The sequence below is a fragment of the Eptatretus burgeri genome, chromosome 14 (genome assembly GCF_056783735.1).
Source record: "Eptatretus burgeri isolate ZD-2024b chromosome 14, Ebu_testis_v1, whole genome shotgun sequence".
Taxonomy (NCBI): Eukaryota; Metazoa; Chordata; class Myxini; order Myxiniformes; family Myxinidae; genus Eptatretus; species Eptatretus burgeri.
Window position 1 is genome coordinate 2549737 of NC_140974.1, and position 16827 is coordinate 2566563.

The 16827-nt window shown below is 45.1% G+C and overlaps 1 protein-coding gene and 1 pseudogene across 3 annotated transcripts in view; both read right to left on the reverse strand.

The window, feature by feature from the left end:
* LOC147012563 (procollagen galactosyltransferase 1-like) overlaps positions 1 to 16827 on the reverse strand; it is a 69319-nt gene that overhangs the window by 11178 nt on the left and 41314 nt on the right. For 2 of the 3 annotated variants that reach the window (XM_085853545.1, XM_085853547.1), the window contains exons 6-11: positions 15009 to 15128; positions 14570 to 14646; positions 12613 to 12719; positions 12360 to 12492; positions 8473 to 8600; positions 2951 to 3157 (exon numbers count right to left, since the gene is read on the reverse strand). In XM_085853545.1, the coding sequence (XP_085709671.1) occupies positions 2951 to 3157; positions 8473 to 8600; positions 12360 to 12492; positions 12613 to 12719; positions 14570 to 14646; positions 15009 to 15128 (772 nt within the window). The remainder of the gene's footprint in view (positions 1 to 2950; positions 3158 to 8472; positions 8601 to 12359; positions 12493 to 12612; positions 12720 to 14569; positions 14647 to 15008; positions 15129 to 16827) is intronic. The other variant, XM_085853546.1, reaches the window with a different exon arrangement.
* Positions 15160 to 16827, reverse strand: part of LOC147012564 (uncharacterized) — a 2062-nt pseudogene continuing 394 nt past the window's right edge.

A 16827-nucleotide genomic window follows, 5' to 3' on the forward strand; every position in this document is an offset into this window, starting at 1 on the left:
ATTTAATTCTTCACTCACGTCCGGTCATACATCAGATAAAAGCAGTTTCAGTTTTTCGGATAAAGATTTCAAATCAATCAATTAAGGCTGGAATACCACTTCACTGATGACATCATAGCTATCACCCTATACACCACCACATGGGGAGTTTATGACATATGCCAAGTTTCAATTTTTATTGTTGAGTGGTTTTGGAGAAAATTATGTCCAAATTTTTCCTTTAATTACATATGGCTGCCATACCATGTGACCTATAACGTCAGAGTTATCAATAAAATATTCTCCATGGAGAGTCTCTCATATTTTAAAAGGTTCGTATCGATGGGATAAGCAGTTGCAGAGAAAACCATTTTCAAAGTAAAAATATATGGATCTCGAAAACCCCCTCAGGGAGAGACTAATAAATGGGGACAAGCAAGTTTAATAAACACCACACCCCAACACCGCACTCCAATACCGCACCCCAACACCGCACCCAACATCGTGTCCCAACACCGCACCCCAACACCGCGCCCCAACACCGCGTCCCAACACCGCGCCCCAACACCGCGCCCCAACACCGCGCCCCAACACCGCACACAACACCGCGCCCCAACACCGCGCCCAACACCGCATCCCAACACCGCATCCCAACACCGCATCCCAACACTGCACCCCAACACCGCGCCCCAACACCGCGCCCCAACACCGCGCCCCACCACCGCACACAACACCGCATCCCAACACCGCGCCCCAACACTGCGCCCCAACACCGCGCCCTACCACCGCACACAACACCGCATCCCAACACCGCATGCCAACACTGCACCCCAACACCACACCCCAACACCCCATCCCATCACCGCACCCCAACACCCCATCCCATCACCGCACCCCAACATGGCATCTCATTGCCTCACCGCAACACCGCACCCCAACACTCAATCCCATCACCCCACCACCGCACCCCAACACCACACTCCAATACCGCACCACAACACAGCACCCCAACACCACACCCAACATCGTGTCCCAACACCGCACCCCAACACCGCACCCCAACACCGCACCCCAACACTGCGTCCCAACACCGCACCCCAATACTGCGTCCCAACACCGCGCCCCAACACCGCACCCCAACACCGTACACAACACCGCATCCCAACACTGCACCCCAACCACCCCATCCCATCACCGCACCCCAAAACCCCATCCCATCACCCCACCCCAACACCGCATCCCATTACCCCACCCCAACACCGCACCCCAACACCCCATCCCATCACCCCACCACCGCACCCCACCACCACACCCCACCACCACACCCCAACACCCCATCGCAACACCACACCCCAACACCCCATCCCATCACCCCACCCCAACACCGCATCCCATTACGCCACCCCAACACCGCACCCCAACACCCCATCCCATCACCCCACCACCGCACCCCACCACCACACCCCACCACCACACCCCAACACCCCATCGCAACACCACACCCCAACACCCCATCCCATCACCCCACCCCAACACCGCATCCCATTACCCCACCCCAACACCGCACCCCAACACCCCATCCCATCACCCCACCACCGCACCCCACCACCACACCCCACCACCACACCCCAACACCCCATCGCAACACCACACCCCAACACCCCATCCCATCACCCCACCCCAACACCGCATCCCATTACGCCACCCCAACACCGCACCCCAACACCCCATCCCATCACCCCACCACCGCACCCCAACACCGCATCCCAACACCGCGCCCCAACACCGCGCCCCAACACCGCGCCCCAACACCGCGCCCCAACACCGAATCCCATTACCCCACCACAACACCCCATCCCATCACCGCACCCCAACACTGCACCCCAACACCGCACCCCATCACCCCATCACCGCACCCCATCACCGCACCCCATCACCCCACCCCCCCACCCCCACCCAATCACTCCATCCCAACACCCACCCCATAATCCCATCCCAACACCCCACCCCATCACCCCATCCCAACATCCCACCCCATCACACCATCCCATCACCAATTTATATTCACCTCATTATTATTCTATATACCTCTTATTCCCCAATATTTCATTATTTCTGTCTCTTCGTTTTTTAAATCATAATCCATCGTCATAGGGATCTGAAATTCTACAAGGAATGCAATCATTCAGGTTTCTCAACTATGCGATGATCATGTATGTTTCTGGAACTTTGTGTTTCATTGATACAAGAGTGGAAAATAAACTAAACTGAACTGATCTAAACAATGGTGCCTCTTGTGGTTAATGCATTTTGAGGTCACAGCTGCTTCGAGTGCAGATGGAGGGAAGAAAACATCTCGCCTGATGTGCTGCTCAAATCGTTTGACCACCGACGACGCATCGCATTACATGAAACGTGGCACATCATATCGTGACCCTAAAGAGACATCTGTTTATTATGTACATAAAAGTAGGAGAATTGTTTCTTTGCTCTTCCCTCACAACGCTCCTCTCCCTCCTGTATACCAAATACAAGAAATCTTTCCACTTTTTCGAACCTTCTCTCCTTTCTCTCCCCACTCTTCCACATACCACCACCCTCTGGTCTATTTCCTATCTCCACCCTGATTTCCTCCCATTTCTCAATGTGTATAATACAATACATCCCCTGGGCCATATGTACAGCACATAGGCCCCATTGACAACAATAAGTGTGGTTATAATTGAATGAATGTGTGTGCAACACAACCAACAACAAAACCCCCCAATTTGAAGGAAATAAATTGGAATTCTCTGTAATCTATTGTAATGAACCTGAATCTTGTATAATTCAATTCACTTTAACAGGTGTTTGCACTGTGAGATCTTGGATCGTGAAACTGCTTGAAATATAGAACATAATTTGGACAGGTAGATCCAACTGACAAACGGAAATGTTCGCAAAAGAACAACAAAGTGAAAATGTGGCTCACACGGGGTGCTTGTTAAACATGACCGGCAGAAACTCATCTACGGGCAGCATACGGCCAAGTGGCTGAGCAGCCACCAACTTGGCAGCACCGCTGTGTGAGAGCACATAGCTCAGCGTCCAGTACGAGTAATCTGCCTCCACAAGGTTGGGCACACCAGGCACCGACATCTCTGGGTACTCCAGCTGCATTCTCTTTCGACCCACATAACTGTTGGGATGGAAGAAAGAAATTGGCATTCCGTGATTAGCAGTGCATAGTAGGGCTGATTGTTGACAGGGTTATCAATACGAGTAGTCGTACTATTGATAACTCTGTGTGGTTTCGAAAATTACCCTGATATAATCAATTGATCATCATCTTAGCTGGAATTCTAAGAAACAAAAGCTCTGTATATATCTCTCTTCTATCTCAATATATCTTTATACATCTCTATATCTCAATATCTGGACATATCTCTACATATTTCTATATATCTCTACATGTCTATATATATATATATATATATATATACATATATATATATATATATATATATATATATATATATATATATACATATATATCTTCTTCTTCTTCTTCCGGCTGATCCCTTTTGGGGTTGCCACAGCGGATCATCCGTATGATCCGCATCGTGATTTGGCACATGTTTTATGCCGGATGCCCTTTCTGACACAACCCTGGTCGCCTCTTACGACACAGGGATATGGTACACCTATTTTAACCGGGGTATACACCGGCCCAGTACACTGGTACTCATTTCGCCGACCACGGAAGGATGACAGGCTGAGTCAACCCCCTGGTGTATTAATTCAGTGGCCCAACGGGGCTTGAACTCAGGACCTTTTGTATCCCAAGCCGCTGCCCTAACCACTGCGCCAACACCAGGCATATATATATATATATATATATATATATATATATATATATATATATATATATATATATATATATATATATATATATATATATATATATATATATATATATATATATATATATATATATATATATATATATATATATATATATATATATATATATATATATATATATCGTTACGAATATGGCGATTTTCTCACCCAGGAGGAGAAAGGAATATAAGGAAACGCCAGGCTGGAGCGGTGGTGGTCTTCATCGTCTTGGGGGTCGCGGGTCTTGGTGTTGGCTGGTTCATCTGGTCCTGGGTCATCGTCATCTCTGATCTTCTCCTTGGTCTTGGTCGAGTGGTGCGTGGCCGGTTGGAAAGTGCGGTACCTGGTGCTTGGAGCGGCATCGTGTTGTGGGTTCGAGTCCCGCCGAGCCGAATCGTCGAAGACCACACGAGGTCGACAGGTCCAAGCACAGGCTCTGGTCTCCAGCTCACCTTTCCTCAAGCTGGAAGCCTTCAATAAAGACCCGATAGGGTCCATTTCTTTGTGTGTGTGTCTGTGTGTGGGCCCGTCTTCAAGTAGAATTGTGTAAGTTCTTTATTTTGCTCATTGTACATTACATTTCTTATTTGGATAACTCTGCTCTTTGTGTGCTTCCCTCCCCGGTTATTATTATAAATAAATTTCCCTATTGTTGAATGTCCCAGCTCGTTCCCTGTCATTTCTTTCATTGGCTTAGCACGCTGTGTATTGAGAGATAGCGAGGGTAAATTGCTCATTTGGTCCGGCGCGGCTCTGGTAACTCCACTCGGTTACACCGGATCAGAGTCATTACCTGCGACTCGGATCGTACAGAGTCAGCCGAGGGTGTGGTTCCCCAGTAGTTGGACTGTGTGGTATTTAGGTATATTGAAATTAGGCAATTAACCCTACCCCATGAGGTCGAATTATTGGCGATTCACGGTCCCGTAAGGGACCCGTGCCTTTCGGACTTATCCGAGGGTAACGATCTGAATTCTGGGTGTTGGACTGGAGCCGACTCTGCTGCTCCATCTAGCGGTCGTGCTCGCCACCGAAACTCGGCCCCACAACAATATCTCTATATATCTCTATCTATCTCTATATATCTCAACATAACTCTCGATATCCCTATATATATCTCTATATATTGGGTCGCCGAAATAGATGACCCTTATTGTCAGTAATTCTGTCTGTTTGTTTGGATGTTTGTTTGGATGTTTGTTCGTTTGTCATTAGCATAATTGGTAGTAAATGTGGGCGGATTTTGACCAAACTCGGGTGGTAGGTACATCTTATGACTTAGTGCTTTGGAAATTGTGATGGTTGCTTGGGACACTTTGGTTCCCTTGAAACAACCGAAAAACCTTCAAAATCGGTACCGTTCATGCGAAATCTATTCCGAAAGTCATTATCCCACGTAGGGTTATGAAATTTGGCACGAATGATCTAAAGGTGATGCTCTATCAAATATATTCCGTTTTTTGTGATATATGGAATACTTTACCAGCAGCGCCCCCTACAATTAGGGTATGCGCAAAAATTGGCGAAAATTGACAGCCCCCTAGCGACCAGGTGAGTGCATCGATACAAATAAAACTTTGCAGGTTCATGGTAGTCAATGAGTACTACAACTTTGCCTCAGGACATATTGACCGATTTCGCTTTGGTCAGGGGTCAAAGCTCAATTCGTGCAAAAGTCGATAATATGCGAGAGCTGGAGGTACCTTCGCGCCGAATGCTACTCCTCCTAGGGTTATGGTCGGATGGTCATGAAAATTCACACTAATCGTCTGGAATACATTGTGCACAGACAATCGAGCCGGATTTTCGATTTAGATCTTTGTTCACCCACAGCAACCCCTCGAACTTTGGGGATTTCCGATTTTCAAACCGCATTTTCGGTACTTTTCATTCAAATGGATACCGAGTAGTTATCAGTAGATGGAACTGGATGAGATTTGATATGCATAATCTTAAGGTGATTCCCTATCCGCTATATGACATCCATTTTGCTCTATATCTTATAGTTTCCATGCTCGGCAACCCATCGCCGCCTACCGACTTGTCTCTATATGTCTCTATCTCTTTCTGTCCCTCTCTCTCTCTCTCAAAATGTTTTCCTCTTCCAAAGAGAAACACCTTGTCCTACAATTACCAACAAGCTGAGGACAGCTTGTTTAAAGTTGCAACAATATCTTGACAAAGGCATTGTGAATGCTTTACAAATACAATGTATATGTAACTTTAAGATGTCATAAATTTCTTGATAAATCAAGTTTTGCATTACAATGAATAAACTTCTCCATCGATTCATGAACTCCAAAGAAGATGAGGAAAAAAAAGTAAACAATGTTCTATTTCGAAGCCTGAATGGTTTAAGGAGCTGCAACACAAGCGGCACAAAAGCACAAACCAGTACATGAGACACCATCAGACTTGACTCCAGAAAAACACAGTCTCTGACTTTGAGGGAAATTATGTACCTTCCCGGGGCCCTCTGGGTACCAGCGATGCCATCTTTCTGATGTCGCTTTTCTCTCCATGCTCAACAGGCCAATTAAGTGTAAATTTCCTGCTCTCCATGGATACTAATCTGTGGTTGCTTGTCCATGTTCTACCTTTTAAATTCGGGGCGTCAAGCAAGGAAGCAATATGCACCACTTTTAAAACTTTAGTGTGATTCAGCCGGGGTCGGAATCAAACGGCCGACCTCCTAGACTTGGAGTACACGCTCTAACCATTATTCAACTAAATATAGCTGAACATACTGTACACTGAAGATTTAAGAACTTTTCATATACTGTAATACATTTGCAATAATGTTACATTTTTTATCACCCTGCAGTCCTGCACCCGAATTCAATTCTCCTTTATCTTGAAATTACTTCCCTTTCTTCCCACATTCTTACACACACACACGCACGCACGCACGCACACACACACACACACACACACACACACACACACACACACACACACACACACACACACACACACACACACACACACACACACACACACACCCATACCTAATAACTAATGCATTGTTTTTTTATACATTAAGTGTAAAAGCTGATGAGAGACTGAGGTCATCTAGGACAGTCAGTGCAGTGACATAGGGTAGAAGGTAATGCAATGACAGTGGAGCAGCAGGACAACATATGGATGTGGATGCAACAAATGAATGAGCAAAGAGAAGGAGCTTGGAGAGAGACAGAGAAGAAAATATAGCATCCTGCAAATAGATGGGAAGAGGTAGCGGAGGGTTAATGGAGATAGGAAAGATTGTAGGTGTGGATGAAGGATGACCTGAGATGGTGGTGCAACGACAACTTGAAGCCTCAGAGGGAACACTGGAAGGAGGAAGAACGGAGCAGGAGAAAAGAGGAACAAAGGAGTGGTGTTGAGCAGTAAGCCTGAATTTTAGGAGTTTCCAAAGGAGGAGGTTGCTAGCAAGAATGTGTGGCACCTGGGAGGGATGGGCAGCATAGGGAACAAGACCGGAGGAAAGGTGGTAGAAAACAGAGAGGCTACCAACCCACATATATGAGAGAGCAGAAGGCCCTGTTCTTTTGGGGAAATGCCAACAACGTTTATAGCTTTGAATTCCAGAGCATCCAGGAGAGACAGGTGTGAATTGGGGGTTCAAGCTCACAGAAAGGCAGTACGGTACTCCATTGAGCTGCGGACATAGGTATTGTAGGCTGAGAGAAGTTAAAATTTATAAAATAAAGAAATGGAAAAATGTAAGATTCCAAGTTATTCCTCTTCGTTCATATGCAGCACGAGGCTGTGGGGTCGCATCATTTGCTGAAGGCGCAACTGTGCTACTGATGCAGTGCCATCTTCTGGTTCGGGTCGGGATTTGTACAATTTGTTCAGGGTGCAGGCGACAGCTCGCCCACTCTTTGCGAAGGACACCGTGGCATCTTTAACGTCAACCAACGAATGCTGGCAGACCCCACTTTTAGGTTCATCCAAGTGACAGCACACGCATTGATGAATCACCCTGCCTGTGAAACAATGGAAAGGATGCCCAGTCGGCAGCTCGCTTTGTAGGCCAGCTTTGATATATGGTCTGCACAGGAGAGGTAAACGCTGATGATGAAGCCCAGAAGTTAAAGACACTTTCTGGCATCACTTCGGTGTACATTTCCATGAATTACAAGAAAATAAGAAGACAATGGACCAACCTACACAGACAATGGCATTGTAATCTTGGATCACAGCACAAGCTACAGGTTCAGATGAAAACAGCAAACACACTGATCCATGTTCCAGTTTTGTTTTGAGCAAAGTTAAACCATGAACTGTTATCTTTATTTTCTTGCAAAAGCTTTTGCTTTGTTTGTAAAGATTTTGGTTTGTCCCAAACTTTCCCATTTTCTTTTGGGATCGACAGGTCCTGAACTGTGCGAGTATCATTTCATTCAAAAGCCTTTTTTGTTTTTAATAAATTTTTCTCGCACAGATTGAATGAAGACATTTACACTTAAAGTTTAAATTAATCAAACAATTTCAAATCCAAACACATGACCCTTGATTCCACAATGATAGATGGTGCAGTTGTCAACATGTACTTCAGATTGAGCAGTATGTTATTGAGCAAATCTCGTGGTGAATGCATCTTACATGAGGTCCCAGTCAAGGCTGACGATATCGATGTCATTCATGATGCGGGACAAACGCCGATTGAAGAACGGCTCAAAACGGCAGTCATCCTCAAGAACCAAGACCCTCTCCAGGTTGTGCTCCAATACCTGCAAAAGGTCAGAATTTGCCCATTAGACATTTATGAAACTCTTTTATCAGAAATTCACACATAATATATTAACAATACAATTTTAGAAAAACAACTCGTTTAGCAAATTGCCCAAAAAAGAAGAAAAAAACAATTACGCAAGATTTAACAACTAGAACGGCACTCGGTAGAGTGCATACCTCCACCAGGTTGAACAATTTACACTTTCTATCTTTCCGATAAGGCGCTCCAGTGGATGTTCCCATACCTGACCTGACGTGGGAGGCCGGATCTGGATTTGAACTTTATCCAAACTCGAATTGGCTTGTTCTTGTCACTTCACCAACTCATCCACCTAGTTTTGTCATAACTCATAAACAACTTTTTGAGATATCATGATATATATCGTTTTGGCCCCATCTCTCAATGAATAAGAATCAAAATAAATTCTGTAAGATTCACCTGGCTGCACTTGGATGGGTTTGAGGGTTGTGGGGTCGCGGCTGAAACCCGAATCCTATCCAGGTTCCTCCTGATGACTCCAAATTGCTCTTTACTTATTTGTGTTCCTTCTGATAACTAATTCAGTATTTAGTTTTCCGTTTGATTATGTTTATACCATATTCTGATGCTATGTGGACTGTGCTTTCCCACTGACAGGCCTTTGGTAGTTTGTACCTGTTGCTGCGTTTGAGCTTGGAGAGTAAATGCTGAAATCTATCTATCCGCATTCTTCCCGACATCTTTGTTCTTTATTCGCCACCGTATGGGGCCTGGGGATAAGCACCAGAGTAGAGAGCACGGTGATCAGCACCACCATAGGGGCTGAGAGATAAGTGCCACCATACGGGGCCAGGACGACAGTCGACATTGTACAGGGCTTGGCTATGTGAGTCACCATAAATGGCCTGGCGAAGAGTGCACTTTATGGGGTACGGCGATAAGCGCCGCCTTATGGGTATAGTGATAAGCGCCACCCTATGGGGTACGGCGATAAGCGCCGTCTTATGGGTATGGTGATAAGTGCCACCTTATGGGGTACGGCGATAAGCGGAACCTTATGGGTATGGTGATAAGCACCACCTTATGGGGTACGGCGATAAGCGGAACCTTATGGGTATGGTGATAAGCACCACCTTATGGGGTACGGCAATAAGCGCCACCTTATGGGTATGGTGATAAGCACCACCTTATGGGTTACGGCGATAAGCGCCACCTTATGGGTATGGTGATAAGTGCCACCGTATAGGGCCTGGCAATAAGCACCACCATATGGGGTCTGGAGATAAGCAAGGTATGGGGCACGGCTAATAAGCGCCACTGTATGGGGCCCAGTGATAAGCACAAGCGTTCAGAACCTGGTGATAAGCACCACCGTATGGGGTCCAGTGATAAACGCCACTATGTAGAGCTTCGTGATAAGTGCCACCATGTGAGGCCCGGTGATAAGCGCCACTGTATGGGGCCCAGTGATAAGCGCCACTATGTAGGGCTTCGTAATAAGTGCCACCATGTGAGGCCCGGTGATAAGCGCCACCGTATGGGGCCTGGGTGATAGTTGGCACTGTTTGGAGCTCGGCTATATATATATATATATATATATATATATATATATATATATATATATATATATATATATATATATATATATATATATATATATATATATATATATATATATATATATATATATATATATATATATATATATATATATATATATATGTCACCATAGATAGCCTGGTAAAAAGCGCATCTACATGGGTCCTTGCAAAAAACGCCATCATATTGTTACGTTTGAGGGGGGGGGGGGGTATGCATTCAAAGGGTAATTAGGATGTTTAATTAGGTATGCCATGCTGTTCGAGTTTACCAGGATCTCGATGTAATAAGTAGCAATTCAGTGGTGATAAGTTGTCTAGTAAATGTTCATTTCTTCAAGGGGGGAAATGATAATTGTCACGTAATTAGATAGGGACACGGGATAGGGTAAGTGTGTCTGCGTAAACCCCTTTTTGGTATTCTCTGGAGACTGGCCGTGACGTCACAGGACAGTGCAGCGGATGGCTCCGCCCCGTGATCACGATTGGCAGAAGGCGATGGCGATGGGCCAATAAACGGCTCGATTGGAGGTGACGAGGGCAGAAGGATAAAAAGGTTCTGTTCGGGATCGAAAAGGAAGAGGAAGAAGATTACAACCAAAAGATCGTGTTTTTTTGGTGTGGTTCCCTGGCGGCAGAGAGCGTCCTTGTTGTTGTGCTGATTCTATGGTGTTCTTGATCGTGTCTTGGAGCCTTGCTGAGCCTCGTGCCTCACCTTGGTTGGCTCTGGGGTTCTGCTGACTCGGAGTACAGGGTCGAACGGCGGGCGGACCTGCCTCCCTCTCCTGCTCGCAACTTGGCGCCAGAACTGGTTCCCTGGCGGCTGTGAGCAGACTTGGGCCAAGACCAGGAGGTCGACAGCACCACGGTTTCTCCTGCCCCCCTGACGAGAGCAAGGCCAGCTCGTCCGACGCCGATCCAGGGACAGTTGCGTCCACACCACGGTCCAGCCTGACCACCAGAAATAGCTACGTTGTGTGTGTGTGTGTGTGTGTGTGTGTGTGTGTGTGTGTGTGTGTGTGTGTGTGTGTGTGTGTGTGTGTGTGTGTGTGTGTGTGTGCTTGGCGCCTTAGAGGGATTGAGAACTGTACATTCATTGGAATTGTCTGTGTTTTTCCCCACGCCCGATCCCACACCGTCCCGTCGAATCGCCCCGGATCCCTCTTCTTGCCGAGTCTTGTTATTTCTGGTAATAATTAGAAAAACAAATAAACATCATCAACTCAGTGAAAAGTGACTCGTGCCACCTTCCTCGTCCTGTTTGCGGTAGAGCGATTAGAACCGCCATGTTTGGGTTATAAATAAATAAACCGCCTCCATCGTTTCGGCTCATTCTACGTTGGCGGGACTGTTTAAGTCCCGTGGACGTCACAATATAAAGCGCAGCGACAAGGGCCATAGTATCTGGCATGGTGAAAAGGGCCACCATACCACGCCATGTGCTGACCAATGTGTGCGCAGAAGGCGTTAACTGGGGCCGTGTGTTCATCTTTTTCCTGTTTGGCATTGTTCTGTGTGCAGAGAGCTCTGTAAGTCTGCACTGGCACACATAGACTCACTCGCTTCGTGCATGTTTAACTACCTGGAGAATGAGCTTCAGCCTTTGATCGATGCTAACAGCAGCTGGTTTCCTCCATCTCTTGCTGGAGAGCTGTTCTTACTGCTGGTGGTGCTTTGCTGTGGTTGGGGTGAGACGGTGTTGGTGACACTTCGCAGGGGTTTCGCGTAGCTCGAGTTAGGTCCAGGGAGACTGTTTGGCTAGTTACGTGAACGACTTGGGCGGTGGCCAGAGCTGGCAGGATGCCTCCCCTATTCCATTTTCAAGTCAAGCATTGTGCAGCTATTGTCGAGAACATTATTATCATGAAATTGAATTTGGATTTTGCATTATCTGCTTGTTTTTATGATTGTTATCATCATCATTATTATTATTATTATTATTATTTCATTTTGTTTGTTTTCTATTTCGATGTTAAATGATGAGTTTTAGTCCTTGGACTATTTTTTTTTTGGTATATTTTCAAATAAAACCAAAAACCTAAATCATTTTGAACCCAACAATGATAGCAATCCTTTCATAAACAATGATAATATCCAATGTTGTGAGATGTCAATCATGCATTGTAATCAGGGACCTTGCCAGTAAAGTGCTGAAGGGAACCTGTAACTCTTACTACCTTCTTCCAGATGTTGTAGTGACTGAGGAAGCAGCCTATCTCTCCCTTGGTGAGTGCACGGCCTGAATATGGGTCCTCATATCCGGGCAGCATATCGATATTCATGGCTTGGATCTGGCTGTTGTTCAAGGACCTGGACGCAAAAACGAATGGGACTTTAAGTAGTGCGGGAAGTGTATTTAACTTGATAATTCCAGACTGCACCACGCCATCACTGGAGTGGTGTAAAACGCAAGCTGCATGGTACTCTCACTTTCCATCGACAGCCTTTATGAGCTTGAAATCGATGCGAAGTTCATCAAGTAAGGAGACCATGAGTTGATGTCGGTCTGGTCTTCGTTCAAGGTTGATCATGAACACCTACCAAAGGATTGGGGGAGGGAAAAGGTAAAGAGAATTCGATGACATTGTTATAAGGGAAATGATGAAGTGTCAAGAGAGCAGAGTTAAGGAAATAAAGATTGTAAAACGTTTTCAAAACTTGAAAATACAGGAAGAAGGAATTATATAGAGATGTTGGTTTTAAGTATCACATAACTGACGGTCATAAAAACATCTATAGTCAACAAGAAGGGACAGGGCAAAGGGATAGATCAACAATAGAAAGGAGGAAGAGGGGATGGGGAGATGGTGGGACAGAAGAGGGATGGGGGGAAAGGGGGGGGTGGTGGTGGTGTTACACTCTGACAGAAAATAAAAGGAAGGGGCAACGTAATGGGTGGAGCACACACAGGAATGCTCTTGTACATGATTCAAATATGAAACAGATGGTTCTTCAATGGAAGCATGCTCCCTGTGTTCAAGTGTGAGCAACAGATGTGTGGAATTATGATGAGGCCCTTGAAGAGTCTCCTCTGGGGAGCACAGACTGAATTGTGCAAGATCTGTCTAAGATTTGGCTTCAAGTTTGGATAAGGTGAATTGATTGAACTTATAACACCGAGAGGGGTGCATGTCAGTAGATTCAAATACAATCAAAGCACACAGTCATGTGGTTACAAAGATGCGGATGGAATGACGTTTGGTGTGCACATCGACTTCAAGGCAAACTTTATCCTCTCTTCTAAATCATTCATTCATAATGTGTCATCCTCTTAATATAATAAATCAGTGCCACTTACTGTTTAGTGACTGCAATGAATCTTGCCTTTCGAAAAAGTTTTTTTTCACAACTCAAAACAAATTGCAAAATGTTTGAAAACAAAACAAAACTGTTCAACAAAATGAAGTAACGGTCCAATATTTAGGATGGTCCATAATAGGGCAGTAAATGCAATCTCTGAATGAGGATTGCCGAGTTAAATGAAAGTTCAGTTCGGTGAAATTACCTTCCTGTATAAAACCTCACCAGCTTGGAGGTCTACATTAAAAAAAAACCTACATAGGTGGATGAGAATGAGTAGGAGGAGAGGAAAAAGAAAGAGAGGGAGAGAAAAAAAGAGAGGGAGAGAAAAAGAGAGGGAGAGAAAAAAAGAGAGGGAGAAAAAGAGAGAGAGAGAGAGAAAAAGAGAGGGAGAGAGAAAAAGAGAGGGAGAGAGAGAAAAAGAGAGGGAGACAGAAAAAGAGAGGGAGAGAGAAAAAGAGAGGGAGAGAGAAAAAGAGAGGGAGAGAGAAAAAGAGAGGGGGAGACACAAAAACAGAGGGACAGAGAAAAAGAGAGAGAGAGACAAAAAGAGAGGGAGAGAGAAAAAAGAGAGGGAGAGAGAAAAAAGAGAGGGAGAGAAAAAAGAGGGAGAGAAAAAAAGAGGGGGAGAGAAAAAAGAGAGGGAGAGAAAAAAAGAGAGGGAGAGAAAAAAAGAGAGGGAGAGAAAAAAAGAGAGGGAGAGAAAAAAGAGGGAGAGAAAAAAAGAGAAAAAGAGAAAAAAAAAAAAAGAGAAAGAGAGAAAGAGAGAAAGAGAGAAAGAGAGAAAGAGAGAAAGAGAGAAAGAGAGAAAGAGAGAAAGAGAGAAAGAGAGAAAGAGAGAAAGAGAGAAAGAGAGAAAGAGAGAAAGAGAGAAAGAGAGAAAGAGAGAAAGAGAGAAAGAGAGAAAGAGAGAGAGAGAGAGAGAGAGAGAGAAAGAGAGAAAGAGAGAAAGAGAGAGAGAGAGAGAGAGAGAGAGAGAGAGAGAGAGAGAGAGAGAGAGAGAGAGAGAGAGAGAGAGAGAGAGAGAGAGAGAGAGAGAGAGAGAGAGAGAGAGAGAAAAATATTTGAATTTGTTCTCTGAACGTACCTCATCAAAACCCAACTTGTCATATTTCTTTGGTGGCATTGAGATGAACTGAGATGGAGGTACAACCAGGCCTTTAACTGCAACGAGACGTGTGTTCAGACACACACATACACACACACACACACACACACACACACACACACACACATACACACACACACACACACACACACACACACACACACACACGTTGAAAATGTACATCAGTTTGCAGGATGGAGATAAGATGGGCCAATACGATTGGGAAAGATGTGACGAGGTGGAGGAAAGATTGACAGGAGAGTGGGAGAGGAAACAAAACAAAAAAGGCAGAACAACCAATCAGGTAAAGGCACTAGATTGGGAGAGAAAGGTGCAAGATGGGAATTTCGATAAGACAATAATTATAAATACCCCCATGGACCAATTCAGTATGGTATCCCTTAACATATAAACACACCCAAGATTTCCAGGAGGACATGTCGAAAATTCTCCGCTTCGTCCTGCACAGTGTGTTGAGCTTTGAGTGGCAATGGCATCTCTCCATACACCACTCGGTTGTCGACATACATTGGCACATCTGCAACACGTACACACAAACTGTGAAGATTTTCCTTTTAATTTACCACAATAACAAATCAACAATTTCGTTAAAATTAGTCACAGAAACAAACTTAAAATAATCTTGTTCAGATCACCATAACACAAAGACATCTATGATTAAAGAAAAACGAAGAACTCATGTTGTCAGTGAAGGCAAGTGTCGATCTCCATCAGCGGACAGGTAGAACGATGGACGAAATAGACAGGACATCGATTACGGTAAACTCACCACCGTGGGAAGGAAGGAGAAGACAATGTTTCGGGTGTGAACTCTCCATCACGTTTTTTGCTCCGACAAAGGGTTAATGCCCAATACCCACCATACACTCACAAGATACCCACCATACACACACAAGATACCCACCATATACTCACAAGATGCCCACCATACACACAAGATAACCACCATGCACAGACAAGATACCCACCATACACACACAAGGTACCCACCATACACACACAAGATACCCACCATACACACAAGATAACCACCATACACAGACAAGATACCCACCATACAAACAAGATCCCACCATACACACAAGATAACCACCATACACTCACAAGGTACCCACCATACACACAAGATAACCACCATGCACAGACAAGATACCCACCATACACACACAAGATACCCACCATACACACACAAGATACCCACCATACACACACAAGGTACCCACCATACACACACAAGGTACCCACCATACACACACAAGGTACCCACCATACACACAAGATAACCACCATGCACAGACAAGATACCCACCATACACACACAAGATACCCACCATACACACACAAGATACCCACCATACACACACAAGATACCCACCATACACACACAAGGTACCCACCATACACACACAAGGTACCCACCAAACACACACAAGATACCCACCACGCGCACACAAGATACCAACAATGCACACACAAGATACCCACCATACACACACAAGATACCCACCATACACACACAAGATACCCACCATACACACAAAAGATACCAACAATGCACACACAAGATATCTTCATTGCACACAGAAGATACCCACCATACTCACACAAGATACCCACCATATACACACAAGATACTGACCATACACACACAAGATACCTACAATGCACACACAAGATACCCACCATACACACACAAGATACCCACCATACACACAGAAGATACCCAGCATGCACACACAAGATACCCACCATACACACACACACACACACACACACACACACACACACACACACACACACACACACACACACACACACACACACACACACACACACACACAATACCCACCATACACACACAAGATACCGACCATACACACACAAGATACCGACCATACACACACACACACACACACACACACACACACAAGATACCCACCATACACACACACACACACACACAAGATACCCACCATACACACACACACACAAGATACCCACCATACACACACAAGATACCCACCATACACACACACGATACCCACCATACACACACAAGATACCTACCATACACACACAAGATACTGACCATACACACACAAGATACTCACCATACACACACAAGATACCCACCATATACTCACAAGATACCTACCATGTACATACAAGATACCCACCATACACACACAAGATACGCACCATACACACACAAGATA